This window comes from Pelophylax lessonae (genome assembly GCF_965119305.1).
Source record: "Pelophylax lessonae genome assembly, chromosome: 2".
Classification (NCBI taxonomy): Eukaryota; Metazoa; Chordata; class Amphibia; order Anura; family Ranidae; genus Pelophylax; species Pelophylax lessonae.
The window spans coordinates 697,163,867-697,182,526 of record NC_138769.1 but is presented as its reverse complement, the minus strand read 5'-3'; the positions used below and the strand labels follow the sequence as shown (position 1 = coordinate 697,182,526).

Below are 18,660 nucleotides of genomic sequence, written 5' to 3'. Positions count from 1 at the left end.
TATCAGGCAAAGATAGCAAAGCAGGAAAAAGACTAGGACCCTCCAATCCTGATGGTGGAGCACTTGTTCCCCTTCCTGCTTGCGCCCACCCACACTTCATTTTCTGGAAGACATTGCTTACTTTAAGTAAGACCCAGATCTGAGGTAAAAGCCTCTTTGCACTATCCTGTGTAGGAAACCGTGATCCAGCCTTCCGCAGCTACCACAGTTACTACCCCTCCAGAAACTAGTACCTGCACCCGTTTCCAAGCCCCATAGACTCACATGCCCCAGTGAACCCTGCTCTGTGTTCCTTGCAGCTTCAGCCAGCAGCTCTGCGAACTTTGCCCACCTTTCAAGCCAATAAGCGTGCCACGTGCACGCTCGTGACATCACACGCACACTTTTCCATACACGTTTATCAAGTGTGCGTGCGCATGCTCAGAGGAGGTTTGTCGCATGCACGTGTGTGTGCTCACCAACCTCACGGTCCACCCAGGTGTGTGGCAAAGCTGAGCTCATCACTGAAAAACACAAGAACAAGGCAACACTATACAAGGCATCTTCGTCCAGAGACTACTGACCCCTAGTAGACAAACACGGTACTGCAGGCACTGGAGAGGTAATAGTGCACACATTTTTCCCTGTCACCTCTTTTATTTTTTAAAGGAGAGGGAAAAAACTTACCAGTCCCGCCGCAGGATCCTGAAACAGGACCCAATTTTCACCCATCATGGCAGGTTCCAACTATCAGGGTCCAGCACCCAGTGGGTCGCATTACAGGCAAGACCTCCTTCCTTTCCATCCAAGGCTCGAGTCCTTTTAGCGCTTAGCCATCCGAATGGATTCAATCACAATGCCCCTTTACTGGGACATCATTTACGTTGAAGAGCTTTTAAACAACCAATGAACATCATCGTCAAGACACTGGCGAAAAAACGGAGGTTCTTCTTGTGTGGGAGGGGTTATATAGGGGGAACTTCCTGTCTATTGGTTTCCCAGTGTCCATTCACCTATTGGTGGCCTATAACCCAGATAGTCATTATTATGATCTGCTCTGTGTCCCGTGATGTACGCTAAAGAAAAAAGTTTTATTTTTTTTAAATTTTGAGCTTTTTTAAAGTGACAATGAAAAAAATGAAGGAACAAGATTTTTTCCAGCCGGGAGCTGATGCATTACAGTCTCTGTTTCCCCTTCTCCCCAGTACAGTCTTCAGGAGCACAGGCTCCGCCTGTGTCCTGCGAAGCAGTGATGTGCTTGCCCCAGGATTCACAGGGGGATGGAACTTCCTCTGCCCTCTGTTAGCCTAAATACAGGGGCAAGAGGGACTCTGATGTAAGAAAGACTGTGATGGGGACTCTCTGATGGGGGATGCTGCTTAGTGTGGGACTCTGATGGTGACACTGATGTAAGAGGGACTTTAATATAAGAAGAGACTGATGGGGACACTAATGTACGGGAGGACTCTGATATAAGGAGAGACTCTGATGGGGACACTGATGTAAGGGTTGACTCTAATAAAAGGAGAGACTCTGATGGGGACACAAATGTAAGAGAGGACTCTGATGGGGACACAAATGTAAGAGAGGACTCTGATGGGGACCCTGATGTAAGGGGGGGACCCTGATGTAATAAGGGAAGCTGATGAGAAAGATACAGACTGAATTTATTTTATTTTTTACCTTTTATCAATGGTTAAAATGTATTTGTAATTTCTTTGCTTTCCTTTGCTTTAGTGGCGTTCTTTCTCTTTTGTACCAAATCATATCATGCTGATTACAAAAAATGTTCCAAGTAAAACATATTCATTCATATAACTGTTATTATTTCATTTTTAAACTGATTTTTTTTTTTTTTTTTTTTTGTGGAGGGGGGTCTGATTTTTTTTTTTGTGAAATATATAGTGTGGCCCTCACACTGAAAATTTTGGAGACCCCTGTTCTAGAGTAATCCCACAGGTATGGTACATGCATAGTTACATTGTCCAAGCTGAACCAATGTAACTATGTAGAAATATCCATGCCTAAAATTCTTTGAACTAACTGTTCAATTGGACTTTCCATATCCATATTTGAGAATACGGTTCATAGGAAGGAATATATTTTTTACATTTTTGTCATTCTTCTCATTCCAGGCAACCTCAGCCATGGGGAAGAGCGAGAAGAAAGGAAAGAAAGGAACAAAGAAAAAGAAAGGAAGTAAAAAATCTCAGGAAGACAAAATGACGTTTGCGGAAGCTCTCTTGGCCTATCAGTCAGTATCCTGTCAGTCACCTGGGTGGCATGACCCTTTACATCATGGGTGTCCAACCTTTTGGCTTCTCTGGGCCACATTGAGTGTAGAGAAATTTTCTCGGGCCGCATATAAAATATATACTACAGTTAAGGTATATAAGTAATAAAACGCCGCCGCGCCCTTCCCGCACCGCTTCACCAGTGCGTGCCCATCCAATGCAGCCCCACCAGTGCATGCCCATCCAATGCAGTCTCACCAGTGCCCATCCAATGCAGACTAACCAGTGCATGCCTATCCAATGCAGCCTCACTAGTGCATGCCCATCCAATGCAGCTTCACCAGTGCGTGCCCATCCAATGCAGCCTGATCAGTGCCCATCCAGTGCAGCCTCACAAGTACATGCCCATCCAATGCAGCCTGATCAGTGCCCATCCAATGCAGTCTGCAATGAAGAGAGAGGAGAGCTGCTGGATTACACAGAGCAGGGATCTCCCGCGTATCCGGCAACAGCTGTCATACAAAGTCCTGCCTCCTGAGCCGGCTCCTATGATAGATGTCACCAATGTGCTGTCTATCATTGACAGAGGCTCCGAGGCAGCCTCTGCCTACAGTTGGTTGGAAGCCACTGTGGCCGTTCCCGACTCGACTTCCTTCCCCCCCAGCAAAAAAAAAGGAATTGTAAGGGGGCAGTGGGCCGTATTGCCTGTGGTTCTGGGCCGCATGCGGCCCTCGGGCCGCAGGTTGGACATGCCTGCTTTACATGATCAGACACCGAGGGTTATAGCACCTGGGCATCAGAATCATTGGGGGGGGGGGGGAGTCAAATACTTTGCATTTTAAAATCCATTTAGTTAAAAAACGACCTTGTGTTTGAGATGCATCTAAAGCATATTTCCACTTTTGCAGTCAAGTTTGTGAAAACCCAACTATATGTGTGTTCCCATTTACACGGCATGCATATTTTTTTAAATATTTCTTACATAATAGATGTTTTTCAGAAGGAGGTGTCATGGCTGACTTAAAGGTTATGATAGTGAGTCTGTCCCAAGTCTGTCTTCATTAACATACAATGCAAGAACCCCAGCCCCTACACATTTAACCCTTTGTTAGGACAGACAATGTTCAAATTGAATTATCTGATAATGAAGATGCACAGCACAGATAGGGTTAATTATAGCAAAAAAAGCTGCCTAGCCCCCTCATAAACAAAGCGTACTATGTAGGATTTTTTTCTTGCTAGAGGGTACCAGAATAGAGCATCTAAAAAGGTAAGCTGAAATTTTTAAATATTTTTTTAAGTTATGCTATGTGAATGAGGATTTGTAGAAAATATAAAAAAGGTGTTATCCCTGTTTTTCCAATTTGACTGCAAAATTGGAAATACCATTTAAAGTGTTAGTCCACCCTAAAACTAATAGCCCTGCATCTATAGACCTCCACGATCTAATACTAACCTATCTAGCCCTGTAAAGAAGAAATTAGTATACTTACCTTTTTTGAAGCCGATCCGACCCGGTCTTCAGTGGCGGAAGCTCTGCAGAGGACACAGCCAGCAACGGCTGTGAAATTAATGGAGAGTACGGCTGTAATGGAAATTAATGGAGAGTACGGCTGTAATGGAAATTAATGGAGAGTAATAGAGAGTGACGTCACCCATAGACTTACCATGGGGCTTCCGTTGTCAGCTGAGTCTTCTGCACCCGCCTCCACAGCAAAGCCGCCGCTGACAGCTCAGCGTGGGATCAGGTCGGATCGGCTTAAAAAAAGTATGTATACTGATTTCTTCTTTACAGGGCTAGATAGGTTAGTGTTAGATTGTGGAGGTCTATGGATGCAGGGATTTTAGTGTAAGGGTGGACTTCTACATTAAGGCTTGTTTAACTTGTAGATCAAAAGCACAGTAAAACAATACACAGTAAAAGCAGCAATAAATGGCAATCACTGCTCCGTGCAATCCAATATACAGTACTTAGGCTATCAATATACATTAGGTATATTCTTCACTAGAGTTAATTAATTAAAGATGGCCATTGTTTGGTGGATTTCCCTAGAGGAACAATGGGAGAATATCTGAGACTGCATGGAGCCTGGGAACATGCAAACAAGTATGTGCATTCCCTGCCGTGCAGCCACACATATACCTGCAGATTGTATACATGTAGATGTGGAAAGGGAAATAACTCAGCCGCAAATGATTGGCCCATTACAGATGACAGCTTCCTTTCTGGCTTGGCCACATGGGTTCAGAAGAGCATCCAAACACGCCCAAGCCTCATCCCTACTCATATACTTGGTATCAGGACAATATCCCCCCGGACAATATCCCCCCGGACATTATCCCCCAGGCAATATCCCCCCGGAAAACATCCCCCTGGACATAATCCCTCTGGGACAACATCCCCCGGGCAATATCCCCCCGGAAAACATCCCCCTGGACATAGGGTTAGGGTTAGAGGGTTAGGGTTAGAGGGGGGGATATTGTCCGGGGGAATGTTGTCCAGGGGGATATTGTCCGGGGGGATGTTGTCCAGGGGGGATATTGTACAGGGGGATATTGTCCAGGGGGATGTTGTCCAGGGGGGATATTGTCCAGGGGGGATATTGTCCGGGGGGTTATTGTCCAGGGGGGATGTTGTCCAGGGGGGATGTTGTCCAGGGGGGATGTTGTCCAGGGGGATATTGTCCAAGGGGATATTGTCCGGGGGGATATTGTCCAGGGGGGATATTGTCCAGGGGGATATTGTCTGGGGGGATATTGTCCAGGGGGGATATTGTCCGGGGGGATATTGTCTGGGGGGGATATTGTCCGGGGGGATGTTCAGGGAGGATATGGTCCGGGGGGATATTGTCCAGGGGGGATATTGTCCGGGGGGATATTGTCCGGGGGGGATATTGTTCAGGGGGATGTTGTCCAGGGAGGATAAGGTCCGGGGGGATATTGTCCAGGGGGGATATCGTCTGGGGGGATATTGTCCGGGGGGATGTTGTCCAGGGAGGATATGTTCCGGGGGGATATTGTCGGGGGGGATATTGTCCGGGGGGATGTTGTCCAGGGAGGATATGGTCCGGGGGGATATTGTCCAGGGGGGATATTGTCCGGGGGGGATATTGTTCAGGGGGATGTTGTCCAGGGAGGATATGGTCCGGGGGGATATTGTCCAGGGGGGATATCGTCTGGGGGGATATTGTCCGGGGGGATGTTGTCCAGGGAGGATATGTTCCGGGGGGATATTGTCGGGGGGGATATTGTCCGGGGGGATGTTGTCCAGGGAAGATATGGACCGGGGGGATATTGTCCAGGGGGATGTTGTCCAGGGAGGATATTGTCCGGGGGGATATTGTCCTAGAATCCCTGAAGTCCTGGTCTTGAAAATGATCTCTTACCTCACCCACTGAGGACCTACCCAAGGAAGCTGTGTGGCATACAGCTCCTAGGACATTGTGAGTAAGACCTGTGTTTGGGACTTTCACGTGTGTCTGCAGCTATAAGGATTCGTGCTTGAAGTTTGTTCTGAACCCCTAAACACCTCTTCTGTTTCAAGTTACTCCTCAATAAATTCTAAAAAGGCATCTCCTAGACTGAGCCTGTATTGTGGGTATGCGTGTGACTGTGCTGGTTGAGCGCTACAGTTTCTTAGACCTAATTTAGCAATTAACCCTTGCATTGTGAGAAAAAAAACGCTGCAAGGGATCATTTTTCAGTGTCCCGAAATTTGTCTTTAAAGCTTACTTTCAGGCAGATATAAAATCACCAGATAATGCAAATACCGGTAAAAATTTCAAATAATAACAATTTAAATAAAATATGTTAAATAAAAGAAAGTCTTTGGGATATTGGATATGCTGAAAATACTGAATACTACCACACTGCTGCCCCCCTCTATCCTGTCAACTTAAAGTAGAACTAAAGGCAAAACTTTTTATTTTTTTATTTGGATAGTGGGGAGATGGATTAGAACATCTGTCAGTTTTTATTGCTTTCTGTCCCCCCCCCCCCCCCACCACACCATTTGTCTTGTTTACCATTATCATTGAAAATGAAGTAAAAAAGAAAAATCACACATTTTGGGTTGTCCCCAGAAAAGTAATAGAGAGAAAATGTTCCAATAGTTCTGGTGACCTGGGGGTCCCCAAGAGATTCCCTTACCGCCTAAGGACCGCCCCATGTACATATACTGAGGCAGGGTGGTCCTTAAGTGCAAAATCATGTACCTGTATATGATTGATTTCTGGGTCGCATGCACGCCGCCGGAGGCCCGCTCAGGTCATCGGGTCCCCCAGGAATCAATCTGAGAGAGGCAGAACAGCGGTCTGCCTATGTAAACAAGGCAGGCAGATCGCCATTCTGCTAGTAAGGAAGACAGAGATCGTGTGTTTCTGCTAAGCAGAAAACCGGATCTCTGCCTCTCTTCAGTTAAAGCATAACCCACACAGTAAGAAAGCACTCCCAGGGAACACATTTAACCCTTGGATTGCCCCTTATGTTATCCCTTCCCTGCCAGTGTCATTAGTACAGTGACTGAGCGTTTTTTTAGCACTGACCACTGTTTTGGTGTCACTGGTCACAAAAAAGTGTCAAAAGTGTCAGTTAGGTGTTCGATCTGTCTGCCGCAATGTCTAAAAATGTCTAAAAATCTTTTATCGCCGCCACTGCTAGTAGGAAAAAAAAAAGTCCATAAATCTATCCCATAGTTTGTAGATGCAGTAACTTTTGCACAAACCAATCAATATACGGTCATTGGGATTTTTTTTTTTACCAAAAACATGTAGCCGAATACATATTAGCCAAATATGGTGAATAAAAAATGTTTTCCCTATTGTTCTACCTTAGGTTCTTAGTACTCATGTCTAGCAGTCAAGGCGATTTTCCACTGCATGGTACGGCTCTGTTTGGCTCGGCTTGGCGTTTTTCCACTGCATGGTACCGCACGGTACGTGTTAGAACGGTTCGGTACGGTTTGGTACATCGGCGCTTTTCCACTACATGTTACGGCTCGGTACGGCTCGGTACGGCTCGCTTAAACAGTACCACCTCGGTTGGGGTTCCAAGCGGGCCATACTGATACCATATCCCACAATCCTTTGAATGCAGCCTTGATTGTTTTTCACTACTAGCCACTGATTGGTCAGAGAATTGTTGTAATCCCACCCACTTACTACTTTAGTAGAAAAGCAAACCAAGCCGAGTAGAGCCTATACAGTGCTGAAAGGTGCCGACTCGTACCACGCAGTGGAAAAGCAAACTGAGCCAATCTGGGCCAAGCAGTGCCGAGTGGAGCCGAGCCGGTACTTGCAGTGGAAAAGTGCCATATGTTGTTAGCTCCTGCAGACTCTTGTAAAGCAAATTTGGACTGTGTAGAAGGGGTTATATGAAAAACACAGTAAGAGGTGGAATTCATCTTTAAATCTTTTAGCTTATAATGTAATGAAGCATGAAGGCTCTCTGATTAGGCTAAGGAAATGTTCTTAAGGAAAAGAATAGAAGGAAATGACTTACATGTTCAAACACCCCATGCTTGTGAAAACACAGTCCAGGATTATAAACGCACAATGCACATATTGTTTCCATGTCAGGCATACATAGATCAACATTTACATGATCACTTCCTCATTTCCCGATGGCTTTATAATAGGTCATTCATTGTTTAATGTCTCATGGTGAGATGAAACAAACACAGTACCTGTCCCCTCACCTGTCATCTATTTTTTACCTACTGCATCACCTATCTGCAGACATCTGACGTAACCTGGCCTTACATTGGACAACATTACCTTGAATTTTTTAAGGAGTACAATGACACAACACCCCTTTACTTGGACATAATTTAGGTTGAAGAGCTTTTAAAAAAAAAATGACCATCACTTTCAAGCCACTGGCAAAAAAAACGGAGGTTCTTCCTGTATGGGAAGGGTTATATAGGGGGAACTTCCTGTCTATTGGTTTGCCAGTGTCCATTCACCTATTGGTAAAAAGCAATTTGGTAAGTATATGGATTCTAGGACAATATCCCCCGGACAATATCCCCCCGGACAATATCACCCCGGACAATATCACCCCGGACAATATCACCCCTGGAAAATATCCCCCCGGACAATATTACCCCGGACAATATCACCCCTGGACAACATCCCCCGGACAATATCCCCCCTGAACAACATCCCCCCAGACAATATCCTCCCTGGACAATATCCCCCTAGACAATATCCCCCCTCTAACCCTAATCCTATGTCCAGGGGGATGTTTTCCGGGGGGATATTGTCCCGGGGGATATTGCCCGGGGGATGTTGTCCCGGGGGGATATTATCCGGGGGGATATTGTCCCAGGGGGATATTGTCCCAGGGGATATTGCCCGGGGGATAATGTCCAGGGGAATATTGTCCTGATACCGACTTCAGGACAGTGCCCTCCAGCAATAATCCATTATTAATCTTCTCCAGGGTCTCAGCTTAGCACCTGTTGAGGCAGTCTCACTATAGCTGCCTCCCAGGGGCAGCAGCCCCTGAAGAAATGTAACCCTGACGTGAAAAGAAAATCACCTCCCTAGAATTCCCTCTTCCAGGGATTGGTTGTGACATAATAAATACTCGACAATAGACTCTCCCTGCCCTATATTCTTGAAGCTTCTCCCAAAAGCAGGTGAGAGGAATCAAACACTAGGAAATCAGGACCAGACAAAAAAAATTGATTACTGCTTCAGTGAATGCAGTAAAGCCCAAAAAACTTGATTTTATCCTAGAAGCCTAACTAGAGGAGGGTACTACATGACATGGAAAAGAAGATCTACTTATCTGACACTCCACTCCTACAGCATCTTCCCCCCTATGCTCTTCCAGTCTAAGGTCTTCATGCCAAGCAAGTGGCTTGGCATGAAGACCAATTTAGAGTCCATAGACCTGTATTGGACATGATGACACGGAGACATAGTCCACCGCTGGTGAAAGGGGGAGCATTATCTGCCGGGGAGCAGAGGATCTGGTAAGTAAAATGCTTTTACTCTCCCCTAGAATAAAGGAACAGTTAATCCCTGCAGTGAGGCCATGGCACAACTGCAAAGGGAGGATTTTCAGATTTCCCGGAGTCAGCCTTTAATGGTTAAATCTGGAAAAAGTTTAAATAAAAAAAACATAACTGTTAAAAAAAAGGACTCAGGGACTTAGTGTAGACTGTACATCAGGCAGGTGCTGAAAGCTGCATTCAATATACAGTAGTAAAAAAAAAAAAAAAAGAGTTGTAGTAGCAATAAAAGTAACAATCAGGACATTTTGTGTGAATACATAACTCAGAGAAGGGAGCACCAACAACAGATGGGCCATTAAAACCTATGAGAGAAGTCACATCTCCAGGCATTACCCATTCAATTTGCCTTAACATCTTCCCTAATTGGGCCCCCCTTCCATTCTGGGGCCCCATCTCAGCCGCGTGGGCTGCTATCGCTATAGTTATACCACTGCTTGTGTGCATCGTCAGATACCAGGGATCCCCAAAACCAGAGACCTTTATTATTATTCAAATAGTGTTCCTTTCAGTTCCTGACTTTCTGTTGACTCCACCCCTCAACACCTTCAGTGTCCTACTATTGCACATCATTGTAATGAACAGGGTCACTGGCCAATAGAGAGGTGCAGAAGGGATTGAGACTAAAGTTGTATTGCACCCTCTAGTTTAGTGTGCTGGCTGTATATAGTTTTTTTTTTGCTAGTGCAAGTAAATTTAGGCTTGGCTGATAGCCATGCCTGTGTTGAATCTGGGTCAGGGCGAGTGACTCAGCAAGGCTGGATGACTCATTAGCCAGCCTGCTGGAACCTTGGAGAAGCTTCCAGAAGAATAGAAGGGAGGTTAGAAGGAGCTTTCTGGGGTATTAAGGAGGACCCCAGCCAATCCACAGCAAGTGGCTTGGCAGGTGGCAGGCTCCTCTTAATACTCTGGGGTCATTCCAGCAGGGAGCATGTAAGGTAAACCAGATTTCTACCACCAAAAGGCCAGTGCAAATTTGTGCTCATTATCATGCACATTGCACATGTGCTAATATTTATAAGCAAAAGACCAATGTCATTTCTGCAGTACCAGTTCATCGTGCACATGCGCGAATTTGTGCACATACTAATTAGCACTTGGCGCCCAGTGGCCTATTTAAACTGCTCTATTACTGTGAGCAGTTGCTGAATGGTCTTCAGCTCATTCCTGTGTTCCCAAGACCTGATCTGTTGTTTCTGCTTACCCGTGTATGACCCTGCTTGCCTTTGGACATACTCTAGCTCTGTTACCTACTACTCCAACCTTGGCTTGTTTACTGGATCTGATCTGCCTGCTGACTTTGTAGTGCATTGCCCCGCTGTTAACAACCTTGGCCTAAATCCTGGACTTGCTTGCCTGCTGAGTCGGTACCTAACTGCCCAGTTGCCGCTGACTGCTGCTCATCTCCTGGTTCTGCTCCCATCCCAGGCTCTGGTGCCAAGCTGCTACTGCATCCAGTTCTAAGGACTGCAACTACCAGCTCTACCCACCTACAGAGTGGACATCACCAGCTAGCTGCTACGGCACTCATGCCATTCCTTGCCTTTTCACTCCCTATCCCCACATTCAGAAGTGTTAGGCGGGAGGTGCAAGAGAGACTTCCACAACATTCCAGTCTTCACCAGGTACGTGATAGGGCAGTTGGGTGGAAGATGGAGAAGAACTGTTGGGAAAGCTGTTGGAGGCCCTTGAGGGTGCTCCCTAGTCTGCTGGGGGAAGACCTCGGACCTGGGGCTCGGGTGCTGGTGGGGTCCTTTTACAACACACTGTGGAGTCCTGTCCAGACGCATGGGAGCAAGAGTGAGGACAGCAGGAGTAAGCTAGCACATCCAGGATTCTGCAGGAGAAGTCAGGTGGGCTGATGAGTGTAAAGTCTGTGAGAACTGTGGGAGAAGTAGCCAAGAGGGCGAGTGAGAGAGGCAGCTACAGCCAGGCCGGCTTGCAGTGCCTGGAGAGGTGGTGCTGAGATCAGTAGCCACAGGAATGTAGCTGGACACTGGACTTTTCTCTATACAACCAAAGCGCCCAGCGGTCCTTGCTTGTAAAGGGCTTATGCTTAATCTGATTAAGTGCCTTTTGTCAGATTCGTCAAACAGCGTTCAAGCTGGGTCTGTGTTGTTTTCTGCAAGCACCTGAGTACTAGAGGAAAAGGAGTGTATATAGACCAGCCCTCAAATTTTTACACTCGCCTGCTCACATTTGGCAAGTGGAAAAAGTTTCGGCAGGCGGGGTTGAATGGGAGCCGTTCGCCCAAGGAACCTGGGAAAGAGAGTGGAGAGGAAGAGGAGAGCCGGCTGCAGTCACACATGGGCACTGATCAGGCTGCATTGATGGGCACTGGTGAGGCTGCATTGATGGGCACTGAAAAAGTTGTTGTTAGTATTTATTTTTAAAACTTAATTCTCCATAAAACATTTAAGAGTGTCATTTCATGACATAATTTATGAGGGCGTGTTTAGGGGGGGAATTAGGGGCGAGGCAAGATAGCAGTTGGGTGAGGCAACTGGTGGCGAGTAACCTTTAAGGTCTGGCTAATAGCTCAGGACTTGAAATTTGAGCCCCCATATAGAATGTATATAGGAAAGTTGTCCCCAAAGAGTTCTGAAGTCAAGTGGGCATCCCATAGTTTTCTCTACTCTATCCAAGTTTTATCCCCTCAATAAAACAAAAAAGCAAGCACTGGACTGTTTCTTGACACTGCGGAGATACTGTGTAGATTCAGTGTACCTGGCTGTGCAGGGTGGGGGATCCCAATTCACCTGCGGCTCCCAAGTGTGGTGTAGCTACAGTTGCTATTTGCATACTAGCGCTTCATTCGTTTTGTGCCTCCTGTGGAACTCTACAGTATATATATATAACAATATAGCTCTAGGTGTCTACTATGCAGAATATAGGACTTGAGTGCATAGTCAGATTTTGCAAAAAAAATTAATAAATGCACCTACATCGTTAAAAGGAAAAATGTGCATTTTTCAATTTTTTGCATTGGTCCTACATTCATGACCAGTGCAATGTGGTATAGGCTCCTGACTTCAGACTCTTCCTCCAGTCCCAGGTCCACACGGAGATACAGACCTTCAGTTATGGGGCTAGAAGAAGTTAACGCTGGACTACAAGGGTGGTGATGTAAGGGAGAATATTTATAAATGGATCAATTCAATCATTTATCACTTTTCTATAGTTAAAAGATTTGTCACAGCTAAAAAGGGCATGCACAGTTCTCATTGGCCTAAGTCTCATTCCCTGTTGTACACATAATATCTGAATTTCCCATAATTCAGTAGAAAATCAGGTCTTAGTAACAATGGTAGTAATGACATATGGTGACACGGATCACTTTTAAATATTAGTCACTGTCAAATAGAAAAATCAATGATTTTTATAATGATTGTTTTATAAACTAGCTGCCTTTGAGCCTTTTCTGCACCACATTCACAATTGAAACGTGTTCACTGCATTGTATCTGAAGGTTTTAGAATAAATTGTGTATCCCAGCCTTCCCTCATCTTTAATAATTCCTGTGAATAGGGAGTGTGACAGCCCCTGGAATACAGGTAATTGTAGGCATTTAGATCACATATATGGAATAGACTCCCTCCAGAGGTGGTTCTGACTAGCTCAGTAGATTGCTTTAAAAAAGGCCTGGATTCTTTCCTGGGTGTACTTATTATAAGTGGGTACTAATATTTATAGGTAAAGTTGATCCAGGGAATATCAGATTGCCTCTCGGGGGATCAGGAAGGAATTTTTTTTCCCCTGCTGTAGCAAATTGGATTATGCTTTGCTGGGGTTTTTTCACCTTCCTCTGGATCAACTGCAGGTATAGGATTGTGTATATGGGATTGTATGGTTGGGTTTTCAGTACTGTTTTTTTTTTGTTTTTTTATTGGTTGAGCCAGATGGACTTATGTCTTTTTTCAACCTGACTAACTATGTAACTGTGTCAAATATGTGGCCCACAAGGCCTGGTCATGTGGCCTTCACAGCTGAAACATGGCGGAACTCCATTCTGCTACCTCCAGCTCTCACTTGTAAATATAGAAGCCTTCTGTGTTCATAAGAGAGAGCTTTGTTCTCAGCGGCTTCCAGATCTAACAGATCCCTGCATGCACTAGAGCTGCATGCACATGGAGGTACTAGAGCCAGGCCAGGTAGGAGAGAGAGATGCGAGAAAGCTTTGGAAAGAAAGCTCTGTACACAGCACACCCCTAAACTCTTCACTCTGTATGTAACACACTCCTGAACCCTGCACTCTGTTCAATGCGCACCCCTAAACCATTCACTCTGCACATAGCACATCCCTTAACCCTGCGCTCTGTGCATAAGGCACCTCTGGAACTGCACTCTGTACATAGCGCACCCATAAACTCTGCACTCTGTACGTAACGCACTCCTGAGTCCTGTACTCTGTACATAGCGCACCCCTAAACTCTGCACTCTGTACGTAACGCACTCCTGAGTCCTGTACTCTGTACATAGCGCACCCCTAAACTCTGCACTCTGTACGTAATGCACTCCTGAGTCCTGTACTCTGTACATAGCGCACCCCTAAACTCTGCACTCTGTATGTTACGCACTCCTGAGCCCTGTACTCTGTACATAGCGCACCTCTGATACAACCGGTCTTTTGAGGGCAACCATACTGCTGATGCGGCCCGCAATGAAATTGAGTTTGATACCCCTGCTCTAGAAGGTGCATCTACACATTTATATAATGATATAAACTTTACATTACCATCATTTAAAGTATAGGCGCACAAACCTGGTGCAACAATCTCAAAAGAAAATACATTTTTAGGTAAATTTAATATACTGTAACTATAATTTCACAATGAACAGGAAACTGATTATTGTATTATATAACTGCCTGCAGAATTCAGATGAAGGAGTCTATGATCGAAGAACTCTTGGCTGAGGTGAAACAAATAGAAGAAAAGAATATGAGATACAAGGAACGGGTATGTGCTATTATAAGGGAATGCGCTTAAAGAGAATCTGTTAGGCTTCTAAATTAGTTAAAGTATAACTAAAGGCAAAACTTTTTTTTTAGTTTTGAATAGAATGTAGAGGGATTAGAACACCCGTCCGTTTTTATTGCAGTCTGTGCCCCCGTTGAGGAGATTCCTCCTATCTATTTATCCTGTTTACCATTATTATTGAAAGTGAAAGAAAAAGAAAAAATCCTAAATTTTGGGTTGTCCCTAGAAAAGTAATGGAGTAAAACTTTCCAGTGGGGAAACTAGTCCTGGTGACCTGGGGGGCCCCAATAAGTTACAAGTAAATTTTAGGAATCCCCTGCAATAGGAACTTTATTTTTGTTGAGATTCTCCCCAATGCTTTTCTACTTGTGGGAATCTCTCCAATTCATCCAGATAAAACTTGTGTTTTTGCATCCAGAATGAACGTCTAAAGGCCGAGCAGACAGGGCATGTCAAGGAACTCTTAAATGAAGCCAAAGCGCAGGAACGGGAATTGGCTAAGAAAGAGATCGTCAACCGGGAAGAAGTCGACGAGCTGATGAAGGAGAAATGGGATTTTATTCGGCAGAAGGAGAATCTGCTTGAAGGTACAACAAATATATCCACATATCTGTAACGTGCAGCAGCATGTTGCATGCATTACTGCATCACAATGCCATTCATTGCACCGGACCACAATGCATGGCAACACACGACATAATGCACATTAACGCACCACAAAAATATAAACAGCCCCTAAGACTTTACACACCTTTTGTTTTAAAGCACTTGGTTTAAATTAAAAGTTCAGATAGGCCTCTTTCACACGGTCCGCCTCCGTAGGCGGATCCGTGTTGCTCAGCGGGGATCGATCCGCGATCCCCGCTGAGCCGGCAGATGACAGCTCCGTCTCCGCTTGCAGAGTGGAGAGGGAGGTGTCTCAGACCCCCGCTGCCCTCTATGGGGGATCGGATGAGAGCGGACCGCCTGTCCGCTCTCATCCGATCCGATCCGATTACTGAACGGATGGAAAAATAGAGTTTGCATCCGTCCAGATTTCACGGACAGGATCGGATACGGATGGCAGCGGGTGTCAGTGGAGGTGTCCCCCGCTGACATCCGCTGCCCCATAGAGCTGCATGGAGGATCCGATCAGATCCGCCTAAAAAACTGACAGGCGGATCTGATCGGATCGCCTGTGTGAAAGAGCCCTTAGGCTTTAAAAGATGCACTTGTTGATGTTTTATTGAATACATTTCTGCATTAACCCTTTTTCTGCCACTGCCATATGTACTGCAGCCGCTGGGAGTGTGTGCAAATCTGAAAAAACTGACTGTGAAGTGATCCAGCGGCTGTGCACCCAGTATGTGTCAGTTTCCTGCCCCTTGCATGCGCCCCGGCAATGTTTATTGGGCTCCTCCGTGTGCCCATCAGCGTACCCGGGACCGGTGTGGCAGGTGCTGCCGAGGAGAGAGGAGGAAGATCCTGCTAACGACCCGGGTCCTAGTGTCACTTTCCCCAGTATGGCTGGGGAAGAAGCTAACAGAGTGTGATCTGCAATCCATTAGCTTCAATGGAGGATTGCCGAGACATCAGGGGTATTTTAGTCCCCTGATGTCTCATTAAAGAGAACCTGTCACCAAAAATCCATCACTTGGGGGACTCTTTGTCTCCTATGTGATGAAAAAAAAGTGTAAAAAATTAAAGATACACCAGTGCACTAGAAGTCCCCCCCCGCAAAAAGAAAAACTTGGGCACCTACACATGAAAACATTGATTGCACTACACATGTTACATAGCTCTGAGCATGCTGTAGTGAGAGCAATAATTCTAGGATCATTGTTCAATGTTAGCTCTAAACTGAAGACCTTTAACCACTTGCCTACAGTGCACTTTCACCCCCTTCCTGCCCAGACCGATTTTCAGCTTTCAGCGCTCTCACATTTTGACTGAGAATTACTCAGTCATGCGACACTGTACCCATACAAAAATTGTGTCCTTTTTTTCACACAAATAGAGCTTTCTTTTGATGGTATTTGATCAATACTGGGTTTTTTATTTTTTGTGCTATAAATAAAAAAAGACTGAAAATATTGTGAAAAAACGCATTTTTCTTTGTTTCTGTCATAAAATTTTGCAAATTAGTAATTTTTCTTCACAAATTTTGGCCAAAATTTATACTGCTACTTATCTTTGGTAAAAATAACCCAAGTAAGTGTATATTATTTGGTCTTTGTGAAAGTTATAGAGTCCACAAGCTATGGTGCGAATCATTGAAAATTGATCACACTTGATCACACCTGATGTACTGAAGGCCTATCTCATTTCTTGAGACACTAAAAAGTCAGGAAAGTACAAATACCCCCCAAATGACCCCTTTTTGGAAAGTAGACATTCCAAGGTATTTAATAAGGGGCATGGTGAGTTTTTTGAAGTTGTAATTTTTTCCCACAATGATTTGCAAAATGAAGATTTTTATTTTTTTTTTATTTTTTTTTACAAATTGCCGTATTAACAGGTTATTTCTCTCACACAGCACATGTATACTTGCAACTACACCCCAAAACACATTCTACTACTCCTCCTGAGTATGGCGATACCACATGTGTGAGACTTTTTCACAGCCTGGCCACATACAAAGGCCTAACATTCAAGTAGCCCCGTCCGGCATTCTAGGAGCACAAATTACACATATAATTTCCTGACAACCTATCGCACTTTTGAAGGCCCTGGAGCACCAGGACAATGGAAACCCCCATAAAATGACCCCATTTTAGAAAGCAAACAGCCCAACGTATAATTTTTGAGGCATAATGAGTCTTTTGAATATGTCATTTTTTTCCACAAGTTTTTGGAAAATGTGGAAAGAAAATGAAAACAAATTTTTTTTACACAAAGCTGTCCATTTATGCAATATTTCTAACACATAGCATGTACATAGCAAAAATTGCACCCCAAAATACATTCTGCTATTCCTCCTGAGTATGGCGATACCACATTTGTAACACTTTTTCACAGCCTGGCCACATACATAGGCCTAACATCCAAGTAGCGCTTTACACAAAGTTGTCCATTTATCCACTTTAAGACTGGGCCTATTTTTGACACTTGGTGTTTACAAGCTAAAATCATTTTTTTTTGCTAGAAAACTACTTGGAACCCCCAAACATTATATATTTTTTTTTAGCAGAGACCCTAGAGAATAAAATGGAGATCGTTGCAATATTTTTTATCACACCATATTTGCGCAGCAGTCTTCCAAATGCGTTTTTTTTTAAAAAGAAATTCACTTTTTTGAACTAAAACATAAGAAAACAGTAAATTTAGCACAATTTTTTTCCATAATGTGAAAGATAATGTTACGCCGAGTAATTAGATACCCAACATGTCATGCTTCAAAATTGCGCATGCTCACAGAATGGCGCCAAACATTGGTACTTAAAAATCCCCATAGGCAACATTTTAAAAATTTCTGCAGGCTACTAGCTTAGAGTTACATAGGAGGTCTAGGGCTCAAATTATTGCTCTCGCTCTAACGATCGCGGCGATACCTCACATGTATGGTTTGAACACCGTTTACATATGTGGGCGGGACTTGCGTATGCGTTTGCTTCTGCGCGCGAGCTAACGGGGACAGGGCGCTTTAATTTTTTTTTTTTTTTCTATTTATTTTATTTATTATTTTTTTATTTTTACACAGTTTAAAAAAAAAAATGTTTTGATCATTTTGTAACCATCTCTTGTAATAGAAATAGGCATGACAGGTCCTCTTTATTGTGAGATCTGGGGTCAAAAAGACCTCACACCTCACAACTACACTAAAAAAGCAAAAAAAAAAAAAAAATTGTTGAAAGAGGAAAAAAAAAAAAGCAAAAAAAAAAAGCGGCCCTTTAAACCGGTTGCTAGGCAACGTCTTTTGACGTAGCTCCGGTCCTCCAAGACCATAGAGTTGAGTGAGGGCCATCTTGCCCTCACTCGACTTCCTGTCTCTGAGGATCCGGGACCGGATAGTTTTCCCCGCTGCCGGCGGGTCCGGTAAGCTGGGAAAACGTCTGGGACGCGGCAGGAGGAGGGGGGGGGGCACCTCTTCCCCTGCACCGTAAGGGTAATTCCGCGGTGAATCTGCCACTGGGACCACCCTTATCTGAAAGCCGACCGCCCGCCGTTTCAAAAAATACCGGGGTTATGGGGGCTATCTGCTGCCATAACCCCAGTATTTAGCTTTTAATGGCCGACGCATATAGTCGTTAGGCGGTCAGTAAGTGATTGCATGTATATGGCAAACAGGTGACGATGACTGATGGGGTGACAGGTGACGATGACTGATGGGGTGACAGGTGACGATGACTGATGGGGTGACAGGTGACGATGACTGATGGGGTGACAGGTGACGATGACTGATGGGGTGACAGGTGATGATGATTGATGAGGTGACAAGTGACGATGATTGATGGGGTGACAGATGACAATC

The 18,660-nt window shown here is 44.7% G+C and overlaps 1 protein-coding gene across 1 annotated transcript in view; it reads left to right on the top strand.

Moving 5' to 3' along the window:
• Positions 1–2,106: 2,106 nt before the first annotated feature.
• CCDC83 (coiled-coil domain containing 83) overlaps positions 2,107–18,660 on the top strand; it is a 65,611-nt gene continuing 49,057 nt past the window's right edge. The window contains exons 1-3 of the mRNA XM_082247130.1: positions 2,107–2,233; positions 14,105–14,189; positions 14,629–14,797. Of these exons, the coding sequence (XP_082103256.1) occupies positions 2,127–2,233; positions 14,105–14,189; positions 14,629–14,797 (361 nt within the window). The 5' untranslated portion in view covers positions 2,107–2,126. The remainder of the gene's footprint in view (positions 2,234–14,104; positions 14,190–14,628; positions 14,798–18,660) is intronic.